This window comes from Ambystoma mexicanum, chromosome 8 (genome assembly GCF_040938575.1).
Source record: "Ambystoma mexicanum isolate Mex_15411 chromosome 8, UKY_AmexF1_1, whole genome shotgun sequence".
Lineage (NCBI taxonomy): Eukaryota > Metazoa > Chordata > Amphibia > Caudata > Ambystomatidae > Ambystoma > Ambystoma mexicanum.
In genome coordinates, this window is record NC_090929.1 from 48,701,960 (window position 1) to 48,722,179 (window position 20,220).

Below are 20,220 nucleotides of genomic sequence, written 5' to 3' on the forward strand. Positions count from 1 at the left end.
AACTCAGCTTTCATCCTTCCGAGGTCGATAAATGAGCACCACACACTGTGGGAAATAGCGAGGGTTCGTAGCGCTATATAAAAGCACAAACAAACAAACGAAGGGAACCAGCGGATCACAGAGCTGGAGCATCCCAGAACAGAAAGATGGTCTACAGTCTCCAAAGCCGCAGACAGATCAAGGAGAATATTTCTAGTGGAGAACAGAGAGTACGTAGTTGGAGACTGCAGTCCAATTGCATTACTTCAAGGTAATCTAAAAGTAATCCAAGGTAACCTGCTGAAAACTAAAAGTCATCCCAGTGTAATCTAAAGTGCACTCCAGTCTTCCAGTTGCGTTTGTGCCAAAGTGACTCAAAGAAATGGACCAGATCTTAGGCCTCTTCCATGCAGCAGAATAAAGGTTTTCAGAGTGACTCATAAACCGCTCCTCTCTTCTCAAGGTCTAGGCCTGTTCTCAGAATACTTAGGTCAACAACCATGTTATGTTATGTAGGTTATGTTACAAAGTCTTCAGACTGCACCAGATCCCGGCTCTAGGTGTCTCAGAGTGCCCAGGTTTGTCTAGAGGTTGGCAGATTGTGCCCCCAGCAGGGGGACCCAGATTTTAGTTTACGGAAGGAAAAGAAGCAGGTGAAAGGTAAGAGAATGGGGAGAGGGGAGAAGGACCACTGGCCTGCTTGCGTCAGGGACTCCAACTTCGCAAGGCTCGCAGCGGGAGGGTCTGTTCCGGGCTCCGGGGGGGTTCTGTTCATCAGCAGGGGTAGAGTTTGTTTTTTTCTCTCTCTCTCTCTCTCTCCCTCTCTCCCTCTCTCCCTCTCCTGAATAGCGCTGCAGTGATTTTAGGACGACGTCACTTAATGGTTGACGAGCAGCCTGTGTCCACGGGGTGTTCCGGGCGAACACAGTGAACCTGCAAACGGGCGTCAAGGCTGCCCTCTGGGACCCGTTATAAGGCAGGGCCTTTGAGAAAGAAGCTGCCCATACAGCTTGTGGGGATAAGGGGGTGCTAAGGTTGGGAGAAGATTTAGGGGCAAGTTCAGTCTTGCAAGGGGTCCCAGTTGGAAGAAAGTGCACCAAATGGAATGTGCAATTCTCAGAGCTAGAGGGGGCCTTGCCCCTCTCACGCTGGGTACCGGAGGGAGATCTTGTCATGTATAGTATGGTCTAGTTCTGCAGGCCTTGGCCAGCCCTTAGTGGCCTGGTATAGCACCTCCCCCCATGCACTCTACGGTCTCTTCTTGTCCTTTACCCTTTGTCACCGAATAAGGATAAACGAGGACAGGTATCCGTGATGGTAGCCGAAGATGACAAAGATGTTAGTGTTGAGAGTGCAGGCAAAAGAGCCGGGACCGTGGCAGACGGCAAGTGCACCAGTGTGGGAATGGCTGACGAGATTGTCTCTGCAGAGAGTGTGGGCAAGGGAGCCAGGGTGGCCCTAGCAGGCAAGGGAGCCAAGGAGGTCCAAGGTGCAGATGGCAAGGGAAAGGCAGTGAGGAGGAAAGTGAAAAGTTAAGAAGGCGAGGGAGGAGCCTATCAAAAAGGAGGTTGGGTTGAGGCCCCTGTACCAAGACGGTACCATTTCTATAGACATTTATGATGACCCTGGAGGTCAGGAAGAAGGCAAGAAGGGTCTCCCAGCGGGTGCCACCATTGATGTGTGAGGAAGAGTGGGGAGAGAGCAGAGCAACCATATGTAGAGTTCATAGGTCGGGAGAAGGAACAAATGAGGATTTCTGTGAGAGTCTCTGACGGAAGCACTCCGTAGGTGTCAGCAATAGGAAGGCCTGGGTTGGAGCCGAGTGTGTCTTAAGTTTCTTCCTGCCAGACTTACTGAGCGGTGAAGGATAGGCGATAGAGAAGCAGTTAGAGAAGATAGGAGAGCTAGAAAGCGCCATGGTGAGGGAGCACAGAGTGTACTACACTTAACCACTGTATCCCAACTTGACTACTGCAATGTCCTCCTTGCAGGCACATCAGCTAAAAACCTGACGAAACTCCAATGCATTCACAATAATGCGCTCTGTGCCGCCATTGGCATTCCCAGAAGGGACCACATCTCCGCTGCCAGGAAACCGGCCCATTGGCTACCCATTAGAGAAAGGGTCCTATTCAAAACTCTTGCTTGTCCCATAAATATATCAGTCTCACAGCCCCTCAATGCCCAACACAAAGAGTAATCAGGTCCTCATCCCCCAGACCAACCAGAACACCCTATGCCAACCTACCTACTTACAGTGCCCAAAGTCAAACGAGCCAGAGCTGGGGGCTCTAGCTTCCCATTCATTGCCGCCACACAATGGAACGCCCTCCCACCCCACATCAGAGGGGAAACATCCCACCCACTGTTCCGCAAAGCGATCAAAACGTTGCTATTTGCCTACCCGGCCAGCTTTTAACTGTTGTACATAATCTGCCCTGTAAGCGCCATGCGTCACGGCCCTATTGTTTACAATGTTGTACATGTAACCTTTATGCTCATGCCTTGTACCTAAGTCGCGTAACGGCGCCTCGATGCCCTTGGGCTGTTTGTGTGCCTTATAAATTTGAATAAAAAAACGAACGCCCATGTCTGTGGGCCGAGAAAGGCCTGTTCTACATATTACGTTGGTGATGGGTGCCGTAACCTCCAGTGGGCACGCAGCAGCTCATGTCTGCAGGGGTCTGGTATGTGCTGTGTGTATCATACTGTCATTATACTTTAAAACTCAAAATTAAATGTTGCCTCTTGTCTTTCATTTCCAGGGAAAGGAAGAATTGGAGTAACCCTTAAAAGTCACACGTTTCACTATCAAATTAAGTAAGTCGAACATTTCCTAAAAGGCAAACACTGTTCTAACCGCAAGATGCTCAGAAAATCAACCCTGTTTCTTTCAGAGCGGGCTGCAAAAGAAGGCGCCATCTTGTATTGGTGAGCTTGAGAAAGTGGGGAGGGGGTCTGTGCAAACCACCCCCTGGGAAATCAGTGGCAAAGACAACGTACCTTTGGTTATGCCATGATGTAAGGCGCTATAGGGTAGACGTCCTAAAAGTAAGTGTGGGTTTTAAGCATGTTCACGATCATTGAAAGCGCAGGCATCATTGGAACGAGTAGGCTATAATTGCTACTCGGGCTTTCTTTGGTTGCATGTTAGTAAACGTTGCGCAGGTAACTGGGGACTGTGTGGCTTTCAGATGCTGGTCTAGGTAATTACGCCTGAAAAAAGCACCGATTGGCGGTGAGGGCCTGGGCTCCACAAGCTCACACTTAAACGGGACAACCTCCCCTCCAACATTTCCTGTACTAGGGACAGAGGTCAAGTCCTAACAAAAAAAAGTGGGGGACACATTAGCATGCGCACCAGGATGTGACGTCACCGGAAATTAGCATGTCAAGGTGAAATATCCAAATTGGATTCAATTGGCTTTGCATAACCATACGAATTGCCCAGGACAAATGGGCGTGTGCCTTTCCTAAGAGCATATTGTCTTCTAATAGTGTTTTGAAAAGGTTAAAAAGTGTACATGTTTAAAACCCCAAGAATCAGTGGCAATGTTTACCCTGGAACCTGCAGTCCCGAAGTGTGACATTTCACCTTTAGTTGTTAGTTCTCACCAGGTTATATGCTGCAGTGGTGAAGCGCCCGACCTTTGACCCTGGCGACCGGCGCGTACCCTCGACTTGTGCCCTGGGGATGGGGGGTGTCCAGTGCCCCCACTGATCAGAGTGGCGGTCGCCCGTGTACTTGCATGTGCCCTCGACTTGTGACCCGGAGAAAGCAAGTCTCTGTTTAATCAAAGAGTCTGCTGCTCTTATGTCTTAACCCCATGAGTCGTTTCCCTCCCACAGGCAGAATGGCTCAGCAAAAGGGGACCGTGGTACTGGCCTACAGCGGCGGACTGGACACCTCCTGCATCTTGGTCTGGCTGAAGGAGCTGGGATATGACATCATCGCGTTCCTGGTGAGAAAGCAGCGTGCATATCCGGGTTGGGGGGGAAGTGGTTCCATTCTGATCTCTGGTGGGGCAGGCGGGGGTGCCGAGTTCCTCCTTCTTGTCTGTCAGGAAGAGAGATTCAGTGCTGCCACACATGTTATGGGGGTTATACCATGACCTTGAATGACCCAATGCCTTACCAGTAATCTTCATGGATCCGAGCCCATGTCTTCCTCGTCAGAATCCTTGAGAATCTCTGGAGCTCATTTTCATTAGTGGCGTAACGTGAATGAAAGGCGTAACGTCATAGCGTAAGACTTTTGCACCTCCCCTTCACGCCACGCCACATTTTCAATAATTTCCATGGTGAAGAGGAGGGGCGGAACACAACTTCCGTTTCCTCCACCGTCCTTCCTCTCTGCCATACAAATGCTCCAGCAGTTGCGCCGGCATGGATATTCACCCTGGACCGCAGGAAGACCCCAAAGGGATCCTTTGCACACGCTGTCTGCCATGCTTGCCCCTTAGGTGTGCATTGCCCTGTTTTTCTGGGGATTTACTAGTGCCAGTCACTGCGCGCCTCCTGGTGCAATGGGGAAGGGCTTCTCTGCTCTAATACCTATAAATACTTGTATACACTACACCATCATCGCTATAAACATTTGTCGACGGTCCTCATTGGTGTACCCAGTTGGTCTCCCCACTATAACCCACCCCCACGGGAAAGAAGCTCCCCATGCACGGCCGTGCTCAGATGTAAAGAACTAGCTAGGGGAGTGCTCAGCGACTGGGCCTTATCCTGTGCAGCGCTTCTGCTCGAAGGCACAGCTTTCTCCAGTAATTGGTTAATTATAACTAATTCAAAACACATGGCGGAGCTGTGGAACGAAGGCCTGCATAATCTCTCTTGGACCTGAAATGGGAGTGGGGGAGTAAAACACGTGTATGTCCACAAACGTTTACAATTGGCCTTTTAATCAATGAATGGGGGGGTGACCAATGGGACCGAGGCTTGAGAGCACTGGAGCAGGTCTTCCAGTACTGGAGAGCTGTGGAGGGCTATCTTTAAAAAGTCAATGAAAAGGCAATGGGCTTCATTGCCAGTCCGGCGGGGTGGGGAACCGTGGTGGCAATTCCGTGACCACTAACGGAGATTGCTGCTGTTTTTCCCGCACTGCCAATGTCTAGGTCTTGGCGGTTGAATTACCGCATTGGTGAATCCACTGATTTATAAAGGAAAAATGGTGCATTCGTCTCCGGCTTGTTGCTGCAGATAAATCCCCCCCAAAAATTAGAGGAGACCATGTGGTAATTCCATCAAACTGCCAAAAATCCCTGTGGAATACAAAGGACTCCAAAAATGGGGAATTAAACATCCCTGCCACCACTTGTAACCCCGTGGTAACTCCATGAGAGCAAGTAGCGGTAATCGAGTAATTCAGCAAATATACCATTGGATTACCACCAAACCTGGAATGAGGCCCTAAAGTGGGTTGTTTTGCAGATTCCCATAGAAAGGAAATCGCCCCCTCCCCCCACCCCCCCATATGTGTCCTGTCCTGGCCAGACAGAACATTAAAACCAAATAAACACTTTGTCCTTTGGTCTGGTCTGGGACAGGCTAGCCCCTCATCTTGCCCCCAGGGGTTAGGGTGGGCAGCTGACAGGTTGCATTTGTTCTGGGCTGTGAGGTTTTCATTAAAGCCTGCTGAGCTCAGCCTTCTCTCTGCCACCTCTGCGCAGCTCACGTGACGTATTTATTTACTTGATTAACTCATGGCGGGGGGGGGGGCGCTGAGCTCAGCCTTCTCTCTGCCACCTCTGCGCAGCTCACGTGACGTATTTATTTACTTGATTAACTCATGGCGGGGGGGGGGCGCTGAGCTCAGCCTTCTCTCTGCCACCTCTGCGCAGCTCACGTGACGTATTTATTTACTTGATTAACTCATGGCGGGGGGGGGCGCTGAGCTCAGCCTTCTCTCTGCCACCTCTGCGCAGCTCACGTGACGTATTTATTTACTTGATTAACTCATGGCGGGGGGGGGCGCTGAGCTCAGCCTTCTCTCTGCCACCTCTGCGCAGCTCACGTGACGTATTTATTTACTTGATTAACTCATGGGGGGGGGCGCTGAGCTCAGCCTTCTCTGCCACCTCTGCACAGCTGACGCTAATATTTATTTGAGTAACTCGTGCTGGGGCCTCTCATGGCGGGGGGCGCTAAGCTAGGCTAGACTTGGTGACACCAGCGAGGAGTATCTGGTCGTGGTGAGGGAGGGGGTGCCGTCCGCGGACTTTGGACAAGCTCTAGCTGCATCGCCCTTTCTTTCTTCGTCGCCCCCTTCTCTGCGTGCCCTATTTCCCTCTCACATGCGCTCTGCTCTCTCAGTGCTGTCCCGCCTCTTGTCTATGCGTGCGCTCCTGCCCCCCACCCCCATCCTCCACTCTGTTTCCATTCACTCTGGCTTTCTAACACTGCACACTCCTTCAGTGTGAGCTTGTTCAAGGACAAGTCATCTAACAGCACATGGGGTCCCAGACACCCTAGAAAGCTCTGCATTGAAGGAGGCATGAGTCAGGGGCCCCAGACTGGTCCAAGGGCCCTGTTTTTCTGGGGGCAGCAGGCGATTATCTGATATTCCACCAAACCCTGGCGCGAAAATAAAATGTTGAAATATTGAGTGCACCAGAATAAAAACAGTTGCATCTATTAGCAAAAGGCCTGGTGCCAAGGACAGGGGAAAAATAACAGAAAGTAATACAACGAAAAAGAAGCGACCAAGGTGGAGGGGAGTCTGCTTTGAGAACTGGTTCTTGGGGAGGTTTTGACTGTCTTCTGTAGTATCCCTGCTTCGGGCACGGTTCCTCGGCTATCGTCAGATTTCCCCCCAATATCGCCCCATCACTGGGCCTGATATCTTAGGCAAGCCGCCAGTTTTGAAAACCCTAAAAGAGGGGTCTGAAAACCTTTGCCTCTCCAGATGTTTTGGACTACAACTCCCATCAGCCATAGCCAGCATAGTCAATGGTGAATGATCATGGGAGACGTAATTCTGAAGACCCGTACAGCCGCGGGTTACAGACTCTTGCCCTAGCACAATCCCAGCCCTGTCTTGAAAGACAAAGGCGGCCTGTCCGCTGATGCCTGGTTCATGTCAAGAGACCAAAGGGCTTCTGCCATGAACTGGCACCAGCACTACTTGACCTAAAAAATCAAATGGATGACCTCAGAGAGGCAGGCAAACCTGCGCCCCTCCTTCTCTTAGACCTCTCAGCGGCCTTTGATTTGGTGGATCATAAAACCGTCTGCCATCATCTCTCCTCCGTAGCCAACTTTTCACCGAAGGCTTGTGCGTGGATAACCTCTTTCCTAAAGGAAAGAGTCATGAAGGTTTTCTATAACTAATCTTGCGCAACCCCTAGCCCCATCAAATGCAGGGTCCCTCAGGGCTCCTGCATCGCACCCACTCTCTACAACCTCTTTACGAGGCCTCTGTTCAGAATCAGAATGCTTTGGGCATCTCATATACCAACTATGCAGAAGACACACAGGTGCTCATCGCACCAACAGGTGACTATCCTACAGACATGAACACCCTCAACTCCATTTACTCAACAATCCAATCGTGGATGGCAGAAAACTGGTTATGTCTCAACAGTGAAAAAAACAAACTTCTACTAATTGGTTCCCCCTCCACCCTGGGTAAATTGGACAAGCAATACTGCTCATTCAATGTGGATAACATCCCCATCACTGTTCCACAAGTTATCAAAACATTGGGTATGTACCTCGAACCTAACCTCACCATGGACAGAAAGGTTAGTGCTATCGCCTACTCCTCAGCACATCACTCTAAACTGCTTAAAGCAGCCAGACCCTTCCTCTCCCAACAGAACTGTATCCCCATTGCCAGGGTCATCATTGGCTCAAGGCTGGACTATTGCAATGCTCTGTTTGTTGAGACCTCCCACAGGAATGTTGCCAAACTTCAATTGGCCCAGAACAATGCCTTAAGGCCCGCAACGGGCATCTCACACAGAGATCACATCTCCGGGATAAGGAGGCAGGTTCACTGGCTCCCATTCAAGGAAAGGATTCTATTCAAAACACTTGCCTTAACAAATAAATGTCTCCACGGCCTGGCCCCCTTGTACCTATCACAAAGGATCACCAAACACGTGTCATCTAGACCCTCTAGAATGGCCTATTCCAATCGTTTCACTGTTCCGCCTTCACGCAGAGTGCGTGCATGTGGCACTAGCTTCCCCACGATGGCCGCAACCTTTTGGAACACACTCCCAGCCCAGATCAGGATGATCGAATCTCATGCGGCTTTCCGGAAGGCCATCAAGACTAGACTCTTTGGGCCTCATTACGACCCATGCGTTAAGGGTTAACGCCGTCGTTAACCCTTAACGCCTATTCTGAGTTTAACGGCTGCTCTTAGCAGCCGTTAAAATCCATGGCGCTAACCTGCCATAATGCTAATTACTCCACCGTAATTTACGGTGGCGTAATTAGCGCCTTCCCCACTCCCATTATGCCCTATGGGGCAAAAATGGGAATGGGGAAGGGAAAATGGGAAATGGGGGTTTACCGCCCCACTCACCTTGGAATGGGGCGGTAAATCCGCCATCCACCATGGTGTAAACATAGTTTACACCATGGTGGTAAAGTTGGCACAATTAGCGCCTGGGTCGTAATGACCCCCCTTGTCTGATTGGGCCTCACCTCGTGCCTGTTGCAACTCTGTGTCTGCTTCCTTGTAACTTTGACCTATTGTACTAGGTAATGAAACAGCTGAGTATGTAACATAACATGCTGTACTAAGTATGAATGTTGGGCAGCATCCTTGTAACCCTGAATCAAGCCTTCTTACGTATCCTTATAGCGCCTCGATGCCCGTGGGCTGTAGTGCGCTCTACAAGTCCAAAAATAAATAAATAAATAAAAGGGCAGCGGTGATGGCGGCACTCTGCCAATCCGACAATGAAAGTGAGGACAACATCATCATCACACAGCAAACAAGACAGGCTAGTGCTTTGAAGCATCCATGAGGTGCACGCACTACTCTTTGAATAGTGAATTTAAATACCACTCAGTCCATCCAAGGGGCCCCAATGCCAAAGCATAGACCTGGCAATCCTCCTCATCTTTAGAAATCAATACGAGGGGGGTGGGCAAGCCAGTGGGCACGCATCAACCTAGGGGGGCAAACAAATCAAGGACAACAGGCCGCATTGGTGTCAGTGAACATATACTTCACCAAACTGGGTTTAGTAAAAAAGATCAAATTAAGCAAGGTGAGAATAGGGCGTGCAAATAAAAGTTCAACACTTGCTAGAAACTCCGAATGAAAGAGTTTTAGTGCGCATTTTTCATCAAACACATAATTTATCATCATTTATTGCTGTAACTTTAAATACATTAATGAAAAAACACACAGGGATGTAAGGTCTGAAATCACCCCATGCGCCTCCTAAATTAAGACCCTTCAAGCTCCCCTTCACAGCACCCTGAATTACACCTCAGCCGCACTCGCAAATTATAACTCCAACATGACCAGTTGTCCATTCAGTGCTTATAAGCAGCCTCTAGGGTATACAAAAAACGCACAACAATGCATTGCATCAAACCCTTCTCCACGATTGCAAATGTAACCATAATAAATATCACCAATGCATGTTATACGAAACAACGGTCTGGCTCCATATGTGATCAGGACAATACTGATTATGCCGTGCCCGCCAGGGGCTGAATTGTCCTTTAATTTGCTAGTTGAACCATCAGCTGTGAGCCACGGTTCTCGTCTTACAGAAAATTAAAATGCATGGTGGACTAAAACCTTTAGTGGGCTTGGGAACCTGCTCATGGCTTGGTCATTGTTTAGGCATAGTTTTGTTATTTACATATGGGACTGGAATCCCTGCAGATAATGTTATCAGAAATACTTCCCCAATTCTACCTTCTTTAGTTTTTTTGTTTCACTTAAGCCAGTGGTACTCAAATGTTGCGCTGTGTCCCACTGTAGTAAAAAAAGAGTTTACGTCCATTTTTCGGGTTAACCAGCTAATGCCATGTAACGAGGACACCACTTTTTATATCCTGTCCTTTCATTTATCAAACAAATAACTACTTCACTTGTTAATTCCAATTCTGAACATTTGACTTAAACACTTTATGCTGATAATTTGCAAAAGAAAAGTACATCACTGTAAATGTGGTAACCTGGTGGCATGTAGTCCTCTTGCACCCAGTATTGTCAACCCCTTTGCACTGTGCCCTGGGAGACACAACTACAAATGTGTTCTCAACATTCATGTGTAATATTGCAAGTGGAAATAAGCAGGCTACAACCTTAAACAGGGTTCTTGGGATAGGAGGACATGGCTAACAAAGGATGAACCACTGTATCGTCTAAACCAAGATCTTCATTTTTACAGAATAGGGTAGGATTGGGTGGGATGGGATAGGATATGATAGGGTAGGCTAAGATAGCGTAAGATAGGATAAGATAAACCAAGTTAAGACAACCTAAGATAAGTTAACCAGAGATATGCTAACATGAGATAACCCAAGATAAGATAAAATAAGATAGAATAACCTAAGATAAAATAAGATGAGATAGGATAACCTGGGATAAGACAACCTAAGAAAAGTTTAAATTAGATAATCTAAGATAAGATAAATATGATAGGATAACATAAAATAATCTAAACTAAGATAACCCAAGATAATCTAAAATAAGATAAACTGAGATATCCTACAATGAGATAACCCAAGATAAGATAAAACGAGATAGGATAGCCTAAGATAAAATAAGATAAAATAGGATAACCTGGGATAAGATAACCAAAAGTAAGATAAAATAAGATAACCTAAGATAAGATAAAATAAGAAAGGCTAACTGAAGATAAGTTATCCTAAGATAGGATAAGACAAGGTAAGATAAGATAAGATAGAAGAGATTTGTCCTTCAAAAGTGGACCTCAGAATCTATGATGGATTGTAGTTTCCACGGGTATATAAGGCACATTTTGAAAAGGAACAATTCTCTACTATGCCCAAAATGCACTGCACTTAGTGATATGTCAAACACTATCAGCTGCTCAGCACTGCTCACACTGATCTGGATGTTCATAGAGGCAACCAATACTCCATATAATTGGGGCAAAGTTAATAAAGACCTATAGCACTGACCGTAAAAGAAAATTGCTGTACTTGAGTACTAGGAGCACCCTAATAATTATGTAAGGCTGAGCAACTTTTCAAAACATGTTTTGAAATGTTGCTAATTATTGCATAATTATTACAGCACTCCTATTACTCAGGTATGGCAATAATATTTTGGGTAGCTCTGTACCCAATATTCCCTGTTGGGTAATGAAGCCCAACGTTTGAAAGATGACCTGTCACTCCACCAGGAGCCAGTGTGGGGATTAGAGAACAGGACAGTGTGGTCAATAAGTGGCTGCTTGATTGCCCACTTGTCTCTGATGTCTCAGAGCGACCTGCAGTCACACATTTGTATTCCGTCATGGCCGACTCAGCCCTTCATTCTCCGGAGTTTGATAAATTGAGTTCCTTGAGGACCGTCCTCTCTACCATAGACCAAGCTATGAAAAGCAATGGCCAGGTGACTGCACATAGGAAGATCACCCAGTATTCAGAAAATCAAAACCTGACTGTCCTCTAGACCTCAACAGACAAACAAGGCACCCTCTAAAGACTCGGCTAACTAGAAAGCTGAACCTCTGGACAACGGAAAATGGGATGCCAGGACTCACCGGTACCACTCAGATGAATCGGCAGGGGCATGTGAGAGAGGGTGAGAGTAAGAGCCAGAGAGAGTGTGTGTGCATGAGCGAGACAGAGACTGCCAGGAAGAGGGCCAGAGACAGACAGAGAGAGAGATGGGAGCTTTCGGCAGAGTCCAGCTGTAGGAGCACATGTAGGACACCATGTTGTTTTGCCTTGTTAGGCCTTTTTCATTGTTGCCGTGAATTCTGATGCTTTGTTGCAACTTTCGTACACGTTCAAATTCTATGTTCCAGCACACACTAGGAATACCAAGCCCCCCAGACACAGCCATTGTACTCCCACCAACAGACATCACACATCAGAACAGTACACCTCAACAACCTAACCCAACCCCCTCTCTTTCAGGTCCAGAAGAGAACCTGGAGAGAGCGCAAATCGTAGCAAAGACCAGCATAAGCCCTAGTAACATAACATACAATAACCGTCACAAACCTGAAGCCAAAGCAGACCAAAGCAAACGCCAACCTTGCAAATCAGGGTGAAGTAGAGAGAGGACTCATTTAGGCCGGCATCACTGCCATGTGCAATATGCTTGTAGACAATGCTTTAATGAAAAACACCTTGGTGACCAGACCAAGTCGGGGCAGTCACCCCAACTGTTTCTCCTCTGACACCACCCAAAAATCATCATTTAAAATAAGCCAGAACAGTAACAACACCTCATCTCAATGGATAACAACATGGCAGGACATCTACTTTCAGCCCAACGGCAGACTGCAATACTACCAGTTCAGTCAGCCCCTAGAATTAAAATAAAGTGACTCCCCAAGAGCCCCCAAACAACCTCCTGCTTCTCTAAAAAAGTACCCACCTTTCATTCTCCTGGCACTCTTTACACTGCACACACAGGGCCCAAGTTTGGCGTGCAACATCAGGTTTGTCGATTCGTAAAAATCGACTGTGCAGCACAGCACAGCACGTTTTGGTACTTTGCATGAACTTCGCCAGGCTCGGCACGTGTTTGCGAGTGTCCCAGTGCCTAGCGCGAGACACCACGCAGAGCGTGGCTTGCACAGAGGGCAGGGAGGAGGGCGGAACTTGTAAAATGAGGGAGAACAAAGTTAAATGTGGGCGTTATGAGGGACAGCCCACAGGCAGTCCATCGCACACCCACAACTGCGCAGTACAAATCGTATTCATGGGTCCGACCGCGCAACCTCTCGGCAGTAAAATGGCTTTGCAAAGCCCTCATACTATCCACCACCCAAAGGCAGGTGTACACACACTTGCGCATAGGATTCACCGTGCAGAAGTAAGATTGGGTGTTGGATTTAGGGGTAAGTGTACGCAGCCAGGGTTTTCCGATCTGACTTACTGGTGTGCGTACGTAATGTGGCAGGGTGCAGGAACAGTTTACAGGGTTTCGCAACGCAGATTTTCTGAGTTTTACCCGAGTTACAATGAATCGTACGCATGTCGCCAAGCTGCCGGTAACTGTTACGGGGGATACAGAGATACAGGACTGCTTGAGGGGGACCACATGCACTGTTTTGAGGGTGCATGTATTCGTGCACGGGGAGCACGCAAAGGTAGCTGTTTCTGGCAGTTTTTGCTTTGCGTGGGGCCATGTTGGGGGCATATACTGTTACTTTGCTCAAATAATTTCATGAATACACGGAGCGTGCAGAAAAACCTCTGCACATGGCTCACACAGACTTGTACTCGGCGCGTTGGTATCGCAGGATCTCTGCGTACTATTCCATTAATCGGGCCCTAGACTTCAACATACGCCTTGCAGGTTTATGCCTGCTAGCACCAACCCACCCAACCACGCAGATTCATGTGCAGAGCGCATTGCTAGGCTGGCCAGATCTTTAATGCTGCCGGCACCCACCACAGTAGCAGCTTTATCCGTGTCCTGTAGCTGTCATCACATGCAGAATGCTGCCTTTTGTGTTGCAATCGCGGGTGCAAACTTTTTGTGCATGGACTGTAGACATAGAACCAAAGACACATTATAAAGCCAGAACTATGCTATATTAGGCCTCTTTAAATTCTGTTACCACTACATTGGGTAGTGATAGCAATTATTACAGTGCTTAGAGAGCAAGGTATGTTCCATGAAGTACTAAACAAATATTGTGATGATATTATAGTTTAGTTTATTTATTTATAGACCGCATCGAGCCCAATGGGCGCTTAACTTACATGTTGCGCAAATACAGACAATTATAATGATACACAATATACAAAAATATACAATATACAAAGAACGGTCAATGAAAGGAGCACATTAGGATATATACATAAGATTTGCATAGTAGGAGATAAATTCAAGCAACTGGTTAAACATTTATGGTTAAACTTGTAAAAATAGAGAAGGATTTGATGCGACATATTGACATGGGTCATTTGGACACCCAAAGGGTGCTTCAAAGCACCTGGGGGGAGGAGGGAACCTTTTAAAGAAGACTCTCCTGTTGGAGTTGTAACGTATAAGTGTGGCTTCAGCATAATTGATGGTGCTGCGCAGATGAGCTAAAAAGTGCCAGTCTATTATGCAAGTCTATGCAAAAAGGACGAGCATACTCGTCCTTGGCACTTAAGTCCCTGATTAAATGGAAGCTTTGGGAGTGATTTCACACTGTTCTATGTCACAGTGCAACCCTAAGAATGCATGACACTTTATAGTCCTGTACACATCCCAGCAGTCTGAGGGAAACTATGTGGACCTAGGGCCAACACACTGCAGCTTGTTTACACATACATGCAGAGGCACAGCTCTTGAATTGTCTACAATAGGTGTTGTGTATGTGTTTGTCTCGCCTCCTATTGTATCTGTCCTGTCTATCGCCTCGTCACTTCTTTCATTGTATTTATCCATTTTATAACACGATTTCCACTTTAAGATGCATTTTCAAATGAAATGCTACCTTCTATTTCACTTCATTGTTCTAGAATGTTCCCTTTTCATATAAAGGTTATTGTAGCCAAGGATGTATATCAATTAATGGTACTTCTAAAATGTTTCAATAAACATCCAAGACCAAAAACGTTCTTGAGTTGTCCCTTATAAGGGCGGAGTCTTCTAAGGCATGACTTGCAGCACACTTCCTTTAGTGTTTTTATACAGTGTCTGTAGTTAAAGCCCTACACTATCGGGAGTGGAGGTACCAGAATGCAATGTGATGAATCAGGACTGGTTTGCATTTCTGACTTTACGTGGGAATATTTGGAATATCTTTTATCTTCCCACAGGGTTAGACATGTGATAGTCACCTGCTCATAGTCATTATTTGAGGATAATAATACCAATTCAGGTGTTTTATATAGTGCCACTATCACCAGGAATCCAGTTTCAGAGCGCTTGGCAACTAATGTTACTTGTTATCGTCATTACTACCCACAATGTGTCACTCAACTTTGCAACCTCAGAAGGTTTGAAGACATTAATTGGACCCAGAAGAGAATCAGACTTTTGTCCATGTGGCCATTTCTCCTCACTGGAGGCGTGAGTCCGACAAGTGGTGGCATAGGCTCTCCCTCGTGTGGAAAGTCAAGCTCTTCCTCCCTCTGGACAGCTTTAGATCCACGTTCAAGCACTGGTGCTATCCCACCTATGTTTTACGCAATGCCCTGCTCGAAGGCCTGCTGTCGCCCTCCCTTGTGACCCTGAGAAGTGTCCAACACGCGGCCGCATGCCTCATCCAGGATCTACGCGGATGCGACGACACCACCCCTCATCGACCTTCTCTGGCTCCCACTGCATGAACAAATCACCTTCAAGTCTGGCTGCATCATCAGTAAGGCAGTCGCCCTCAAGTCACCCAGCGGAGAAACCCAGCATCTCCGGCGGAAAGCGCTCCACCAGAAGCCAGGGCACGTGCAGAATTGAAATCCACTGCTGCAAAAAAGAAAGGACCGGAAAACGAGCCTTCTCTACGTATGCCCCAAGACTATGGGACCTCCCTCCCCATCAGCATCAGACTCGCCCCCACGCTTCTACCATTCAGAAAAGAACTCGAGACCCACCTCACCAGGGAGTCTCTCCTCCTAGACACCTAGGCAATCACATTGCCCCCCCGCGCCACCAGACTCGCTAGATGGCATCCACCAGTCTCTTCCCAACCACCCTGTACAGCTGTACCCGTCCTCTGTGCCCCTCTGTATCCCACCCCCACTCTATATCTGTTCTGTTGTTACTTCTGTAAAGTGCCTTTTTATGCATCTATACTGTTGTATACCTCTGTAAAGTGCTCCATTGTGTATCAGTATTGTTGTATACCTCTGTAAAGCACTCTGTTGTGTATCTGTATTGTTGTATACCTCTGTAAAGCGCTCTGTTGTGTATCTGTATTGTTGTGTAGCTCTGTAAAGCGCTCTTGTGTGTATCTGTATTGTTGTATACCTCTGTAAAGCACTCTGTTGTGTATCTGTGTACCTCTGTAAAGCGCTCTGTTGTGTATCTGTATTGTTGTATACCTCTGTAAAGTGCTCCGTTGTGTATCTGTATTGTTGTGTAGCTCTGTAAAGTGCTCCATTGTGTATCTGTATTGTTGTATACCTATGTAAAGCGTTCTGTTGTGTATCTGTATTGTTGTATGCCTCTGTAAAGCACTCTGTTGTGTATCTGTATTGTTGTATACCTGTGTAAAGCTCTCTGCTGTGTATCTTTATTGTTGTATACCTCTGTAAAGCACTCTGCTGTGTATCTGTATTGTTGTATAGCTCTGTAAAGTGGTGCGCTCCTTCTCGAAGCCACGTCCGCGCTCATTAAATAGAATAATAATTGTAATCCGTCCCTCCCCTGGTGGCGGAGTGAAGCTTGTTATCAGGCATAAAGAGACCGCACATCTTATATGAAACATCAGCCACAGTTCAATCACCTAACCGAGCACCCTCTGCAACAGACAGAACACTTTTAAGTACAGAAATCATGGCTCACAGCTCACCTTCCAATAATACGTGTTCAAGTACAGCCCATTTACTGGAAGGGATGTCATGTCACCCACAGCTGCGTTTCGTAATATCTACTATCAGCAACACGGAAGCATTTAATTTTAATTGCACGTTTTGACAAGCACACCTTTGGGCGTGTACCCTGGGATAACATACTTAAAGGAAGTGGCACACAAAGGGTGGGGAGATTCAAGGAAATCAACAGGTGTCTTTAGGTTGTAATGCTACACTTCGAGCATTCCTGTCTTTGTTTCATGCTAGTTTCATATTCAGTTAGGCCAGTACTATTAGGCCAGTATTGTTAGGCCGGTATTGTTAGGCCGGTATTGTTAGGCTAGTATTATTAGGGCTTCTCGAGCCCCTGGCGAGGAAGCTTTAGTCGCAAGCCTGTGTAGTTCCCAGGAAAGCTTCTCGGGCATGGCCTGGAGCTCACCAGAAGAGATTAAAAGTCAAACGTTGCAATTGCACTGAGGGCAACTCCATTACATCACGATGCGACTGCATTCTGGAGACTAGTGCTAGATAGTAACCAGCCCTCCGTGTCTGATGTGAGTGGGCGTGCCTGGGAGCTCTACTTAGCTGGCAACGTTGGCAGGTGCCCGGAAGTCGTAGGTGATGTGGACCTTTCTCTGGCCACTTGGGAATATCTCAAGACGTTACTCGCATTATCGCTTCTTTGGATTCGCCCCGTGCCCCTGACGGCCTGAGCAACGTCCTGTTAAGGTCACAGTCTACATCGTGCGGCAGGTTGTTCTCTCTCTGCCACACATGTGCTTCCCTGCACTTGGCAGGAGAATGTAATTGTGCGGCACCCCTACGAATCACCCCAAGAAGCACCGTTGACTGGCCCTGATGGGCGCCCCTTTTAAGATCTTTGCCAGAGTGCTTTTCCTAGAGCTGTCTGCTCGAGCATCATCCCTAAATACCAGACTGGCTGTAGTAAGGGCGCTGGCACACTCACCCTACTTCTGTACACCTGGCATGCAGGTAATCTCAGCATCTGTGCCATGCGCGTGCACTTCAGTGTGGCCTTTGGTAGTGTGCACCGCGGAACACTTTGGATTATTTGGTGAGGTGTGCCCCCCCCCCCCCGTCAGGACTATTGCGAATGCTAGTGGCGCTGTATGCTGATTCTGCGCTTAAGGTTAGTGGGCGGAGACTGAGGCCATGAACCCCTTGGCCGGGCTCAAGAAGGGTGCACACTAGCCCCATTGCTGCTCAGCCTTCTCCTGAGTCTCCAGCCGGGAGCCCGAGGGAGCAGGCCTTCTATGCCCGCCACCCTGGTCATGGTCCCAATACCTGGGCTTGGGTGGGCGATGACTTAATATTGTTAGACCTAGCGCCTAGAGGCTTCCACAGTTCCTCCGATTGTCTTGAGTTATATTGTGCTGTAGATGGTCTTGTTATTAATCTGGGGGAGACGAAATCTCTTAAGCTCGCAAACCCCCAAAGCAGCAAAGCCTTTACAGCTTAATTTAGGGAATTGATTGATGGATCGATATTTTATTTCTATTGCTCTTGTACACAAGTGTTTCAGAGCGCGTAATGTATCGGTTGCACAGGTGATCCCCTATGACTATCTGGGGGGGTTACCCTTGACTGTCATGTATGTTGGGGATCCCGTCTATTGCGCACTCAGGACTAGGCTGGTTCGATCAGCAATCTACCAGGAGATGCGCCGGTCATTCTTAAATCTCAGTCATTAGTGGACCCGTATAAAGCTCATTTAAGATTGATTTTTATTGTATGGGGCTGAAATTTGGGCCTCAAAAATCTTGGACAAAGTGTCCAAGATTTAAAGAAATTGGATTCGATCCTTGCCCAACACTGCGCCATATGAACACATCTTATTGGGGGCCTGTATGCCTCCCCTGGACTGCGCAAGAAAGATGGGTTGTATTACCTTTACGCAAACATTGTTTTATTAGAAGAAGGCACCTTGTTACATGACAATGGCTTATAAATGAGTATTGATCTTCTTGGCTTCAGAATAATGCAGAACCTTCACTATCCTTCTGGACTGTTCCACTGGCCAGACAGGGGTGGACAATTTCACATAGATATTACCCGTAGAAAGTTGGCTCCACGAAGCCAAGGAGTTTTGATGGAAATTGATTCTGAGCAGCTGTTGACTGACCAAAGTCAAGAACATCGTCATCTCCCAGCCTCTGAGAATTCACAATAGGGAGTTAGAGGGGACGGAGGTGACCGCCCAGTCCGCAAATGCGGACAGATCGTGAAGCAATGCCAACCACAGAATAAACTGGTCCTGAAGAAGATATCACTAGCCATTGTCATCGAAACCGGTCGACTCAGATCATGAGACCCATCAAGATCATGCAATGTTTGCTAAATTAGGGTAGGACATGTCAAATAAATCATATATACTCACCTTTAGTGAGTACTGTTTTTAGGCTATCCCCATACTCTTTTGGGATATTTTACTATCCAGGAGCGACGATTGCCATTCCTAGAGCCTAGAACCCAGTTGGTGAATAAAGACTTATGGAAACTCCCAGTGGCACCACGTCTCTTATGATCTAATAAGAAGATCTGCCTCGATTCACTCTCGCTCTCTCCGGAGTCTTAATTCGGTATGATTCATTAGGTATATCATTTTTGATGAGGGACAGTTTCCTCGCGCTATCCCTGTTAGATAGGCGGCGCACCACCGGCCACCTAGGGAGAGTTTGCCCTGACAGGGTCAGGGTGTGCTTCCTGCTAGGGACAGCCTGTGTGTTTTCCGATACAAGTACGGATGGGAATTCTAACCTATGTAAAAATACTTACTCCTGTATCCGTTTTTTTTGTGTTAAAAACTGTTCTTGATAACGGCAGGAATGCAAATGAAATTCCTATAGCTTGAAGCAATTCCCTTGGTGTTTTTGTACAGAGTTCAACACAACATCTTTCAAATAGTAGGGCTATTTCCATAGTTCATCTACATCAATACAAGTTTCTGTATCAGGATGACTCCACAACAATTAACATTTTTTAGTGGTTCTTCTTTTTCACAGAATTCCACCACAGTACAGTACTTCAATGACTTCCACCTGGTCCACTCACCTGCCAGGTCTACCACTACAACGTTCCTGCCCTGGTATACTCGCCTGCCAGGACTAATGAAAACCTCTACTACGACAAGTACTTCTGTGATGTGATTGACTTCAACCAACGTCTTTTAACTTACCACACAATTTGGTGTTGTTTATTCCACACTTGTAATTGCCACATGCAAGGCAGGTTATGCTCCTCTATTACTGAATAATACATATAAGGACGGCAGCTGTCAGGTTTAGGTTCAAACTCCCCCTTCTCCTCACCTGAATCCTCGGAGGTGCGATCCTTAAGTGCAGCTTCAGGCTTCTTATTATCCTTCTTCCTTTCCTTGGGTTGGTTGTCCTTTAGTTTCCGACCTTTTCTTTCGTGTAAATAAGGTCTGGCCCCTCCAGAGGCCACCGTGACAGAGATGGGAAACTGCCCAGGGAGACCCCAGGGGGGCCAGCCTCACCCCAGGGAAAAAGCCGGAAGGCAGAAAAAACCCTGGTTCTGGTGTGTTGCTGTGGTAATGAAAAGTAGCTTCCAAAG

General features: G+C 47.3%; 1 protein-coding gene across 1 annotated transcript in view; it reads left to right on the top strand.

Annotated features, from left to right (window-relative positions):
- The window catches only part of ASS1 (argininosuccinate synthase 1), a 514,067-nt gene that overhangs the window by 56,975 nt on the left and 436,872 nt on the right, over positions 1-20,220 (top strand). Inside the window, exons 2-3 of the mRNA XM_069609263.1 lie at positions 2,745-2,799; positions 3,829-3,941. Coding sequence (XP_069465364.1) covers positions 3,834-3,941 — 108 coding nt within the window. The 5' untranslated portion in view covers positions 2,745-2,799; positions 3,829-3,833. The remainder of the gene's footprint in view (positions 1-2,744; positions 2,800-3,828; positions 3,942-20,220) is intronic.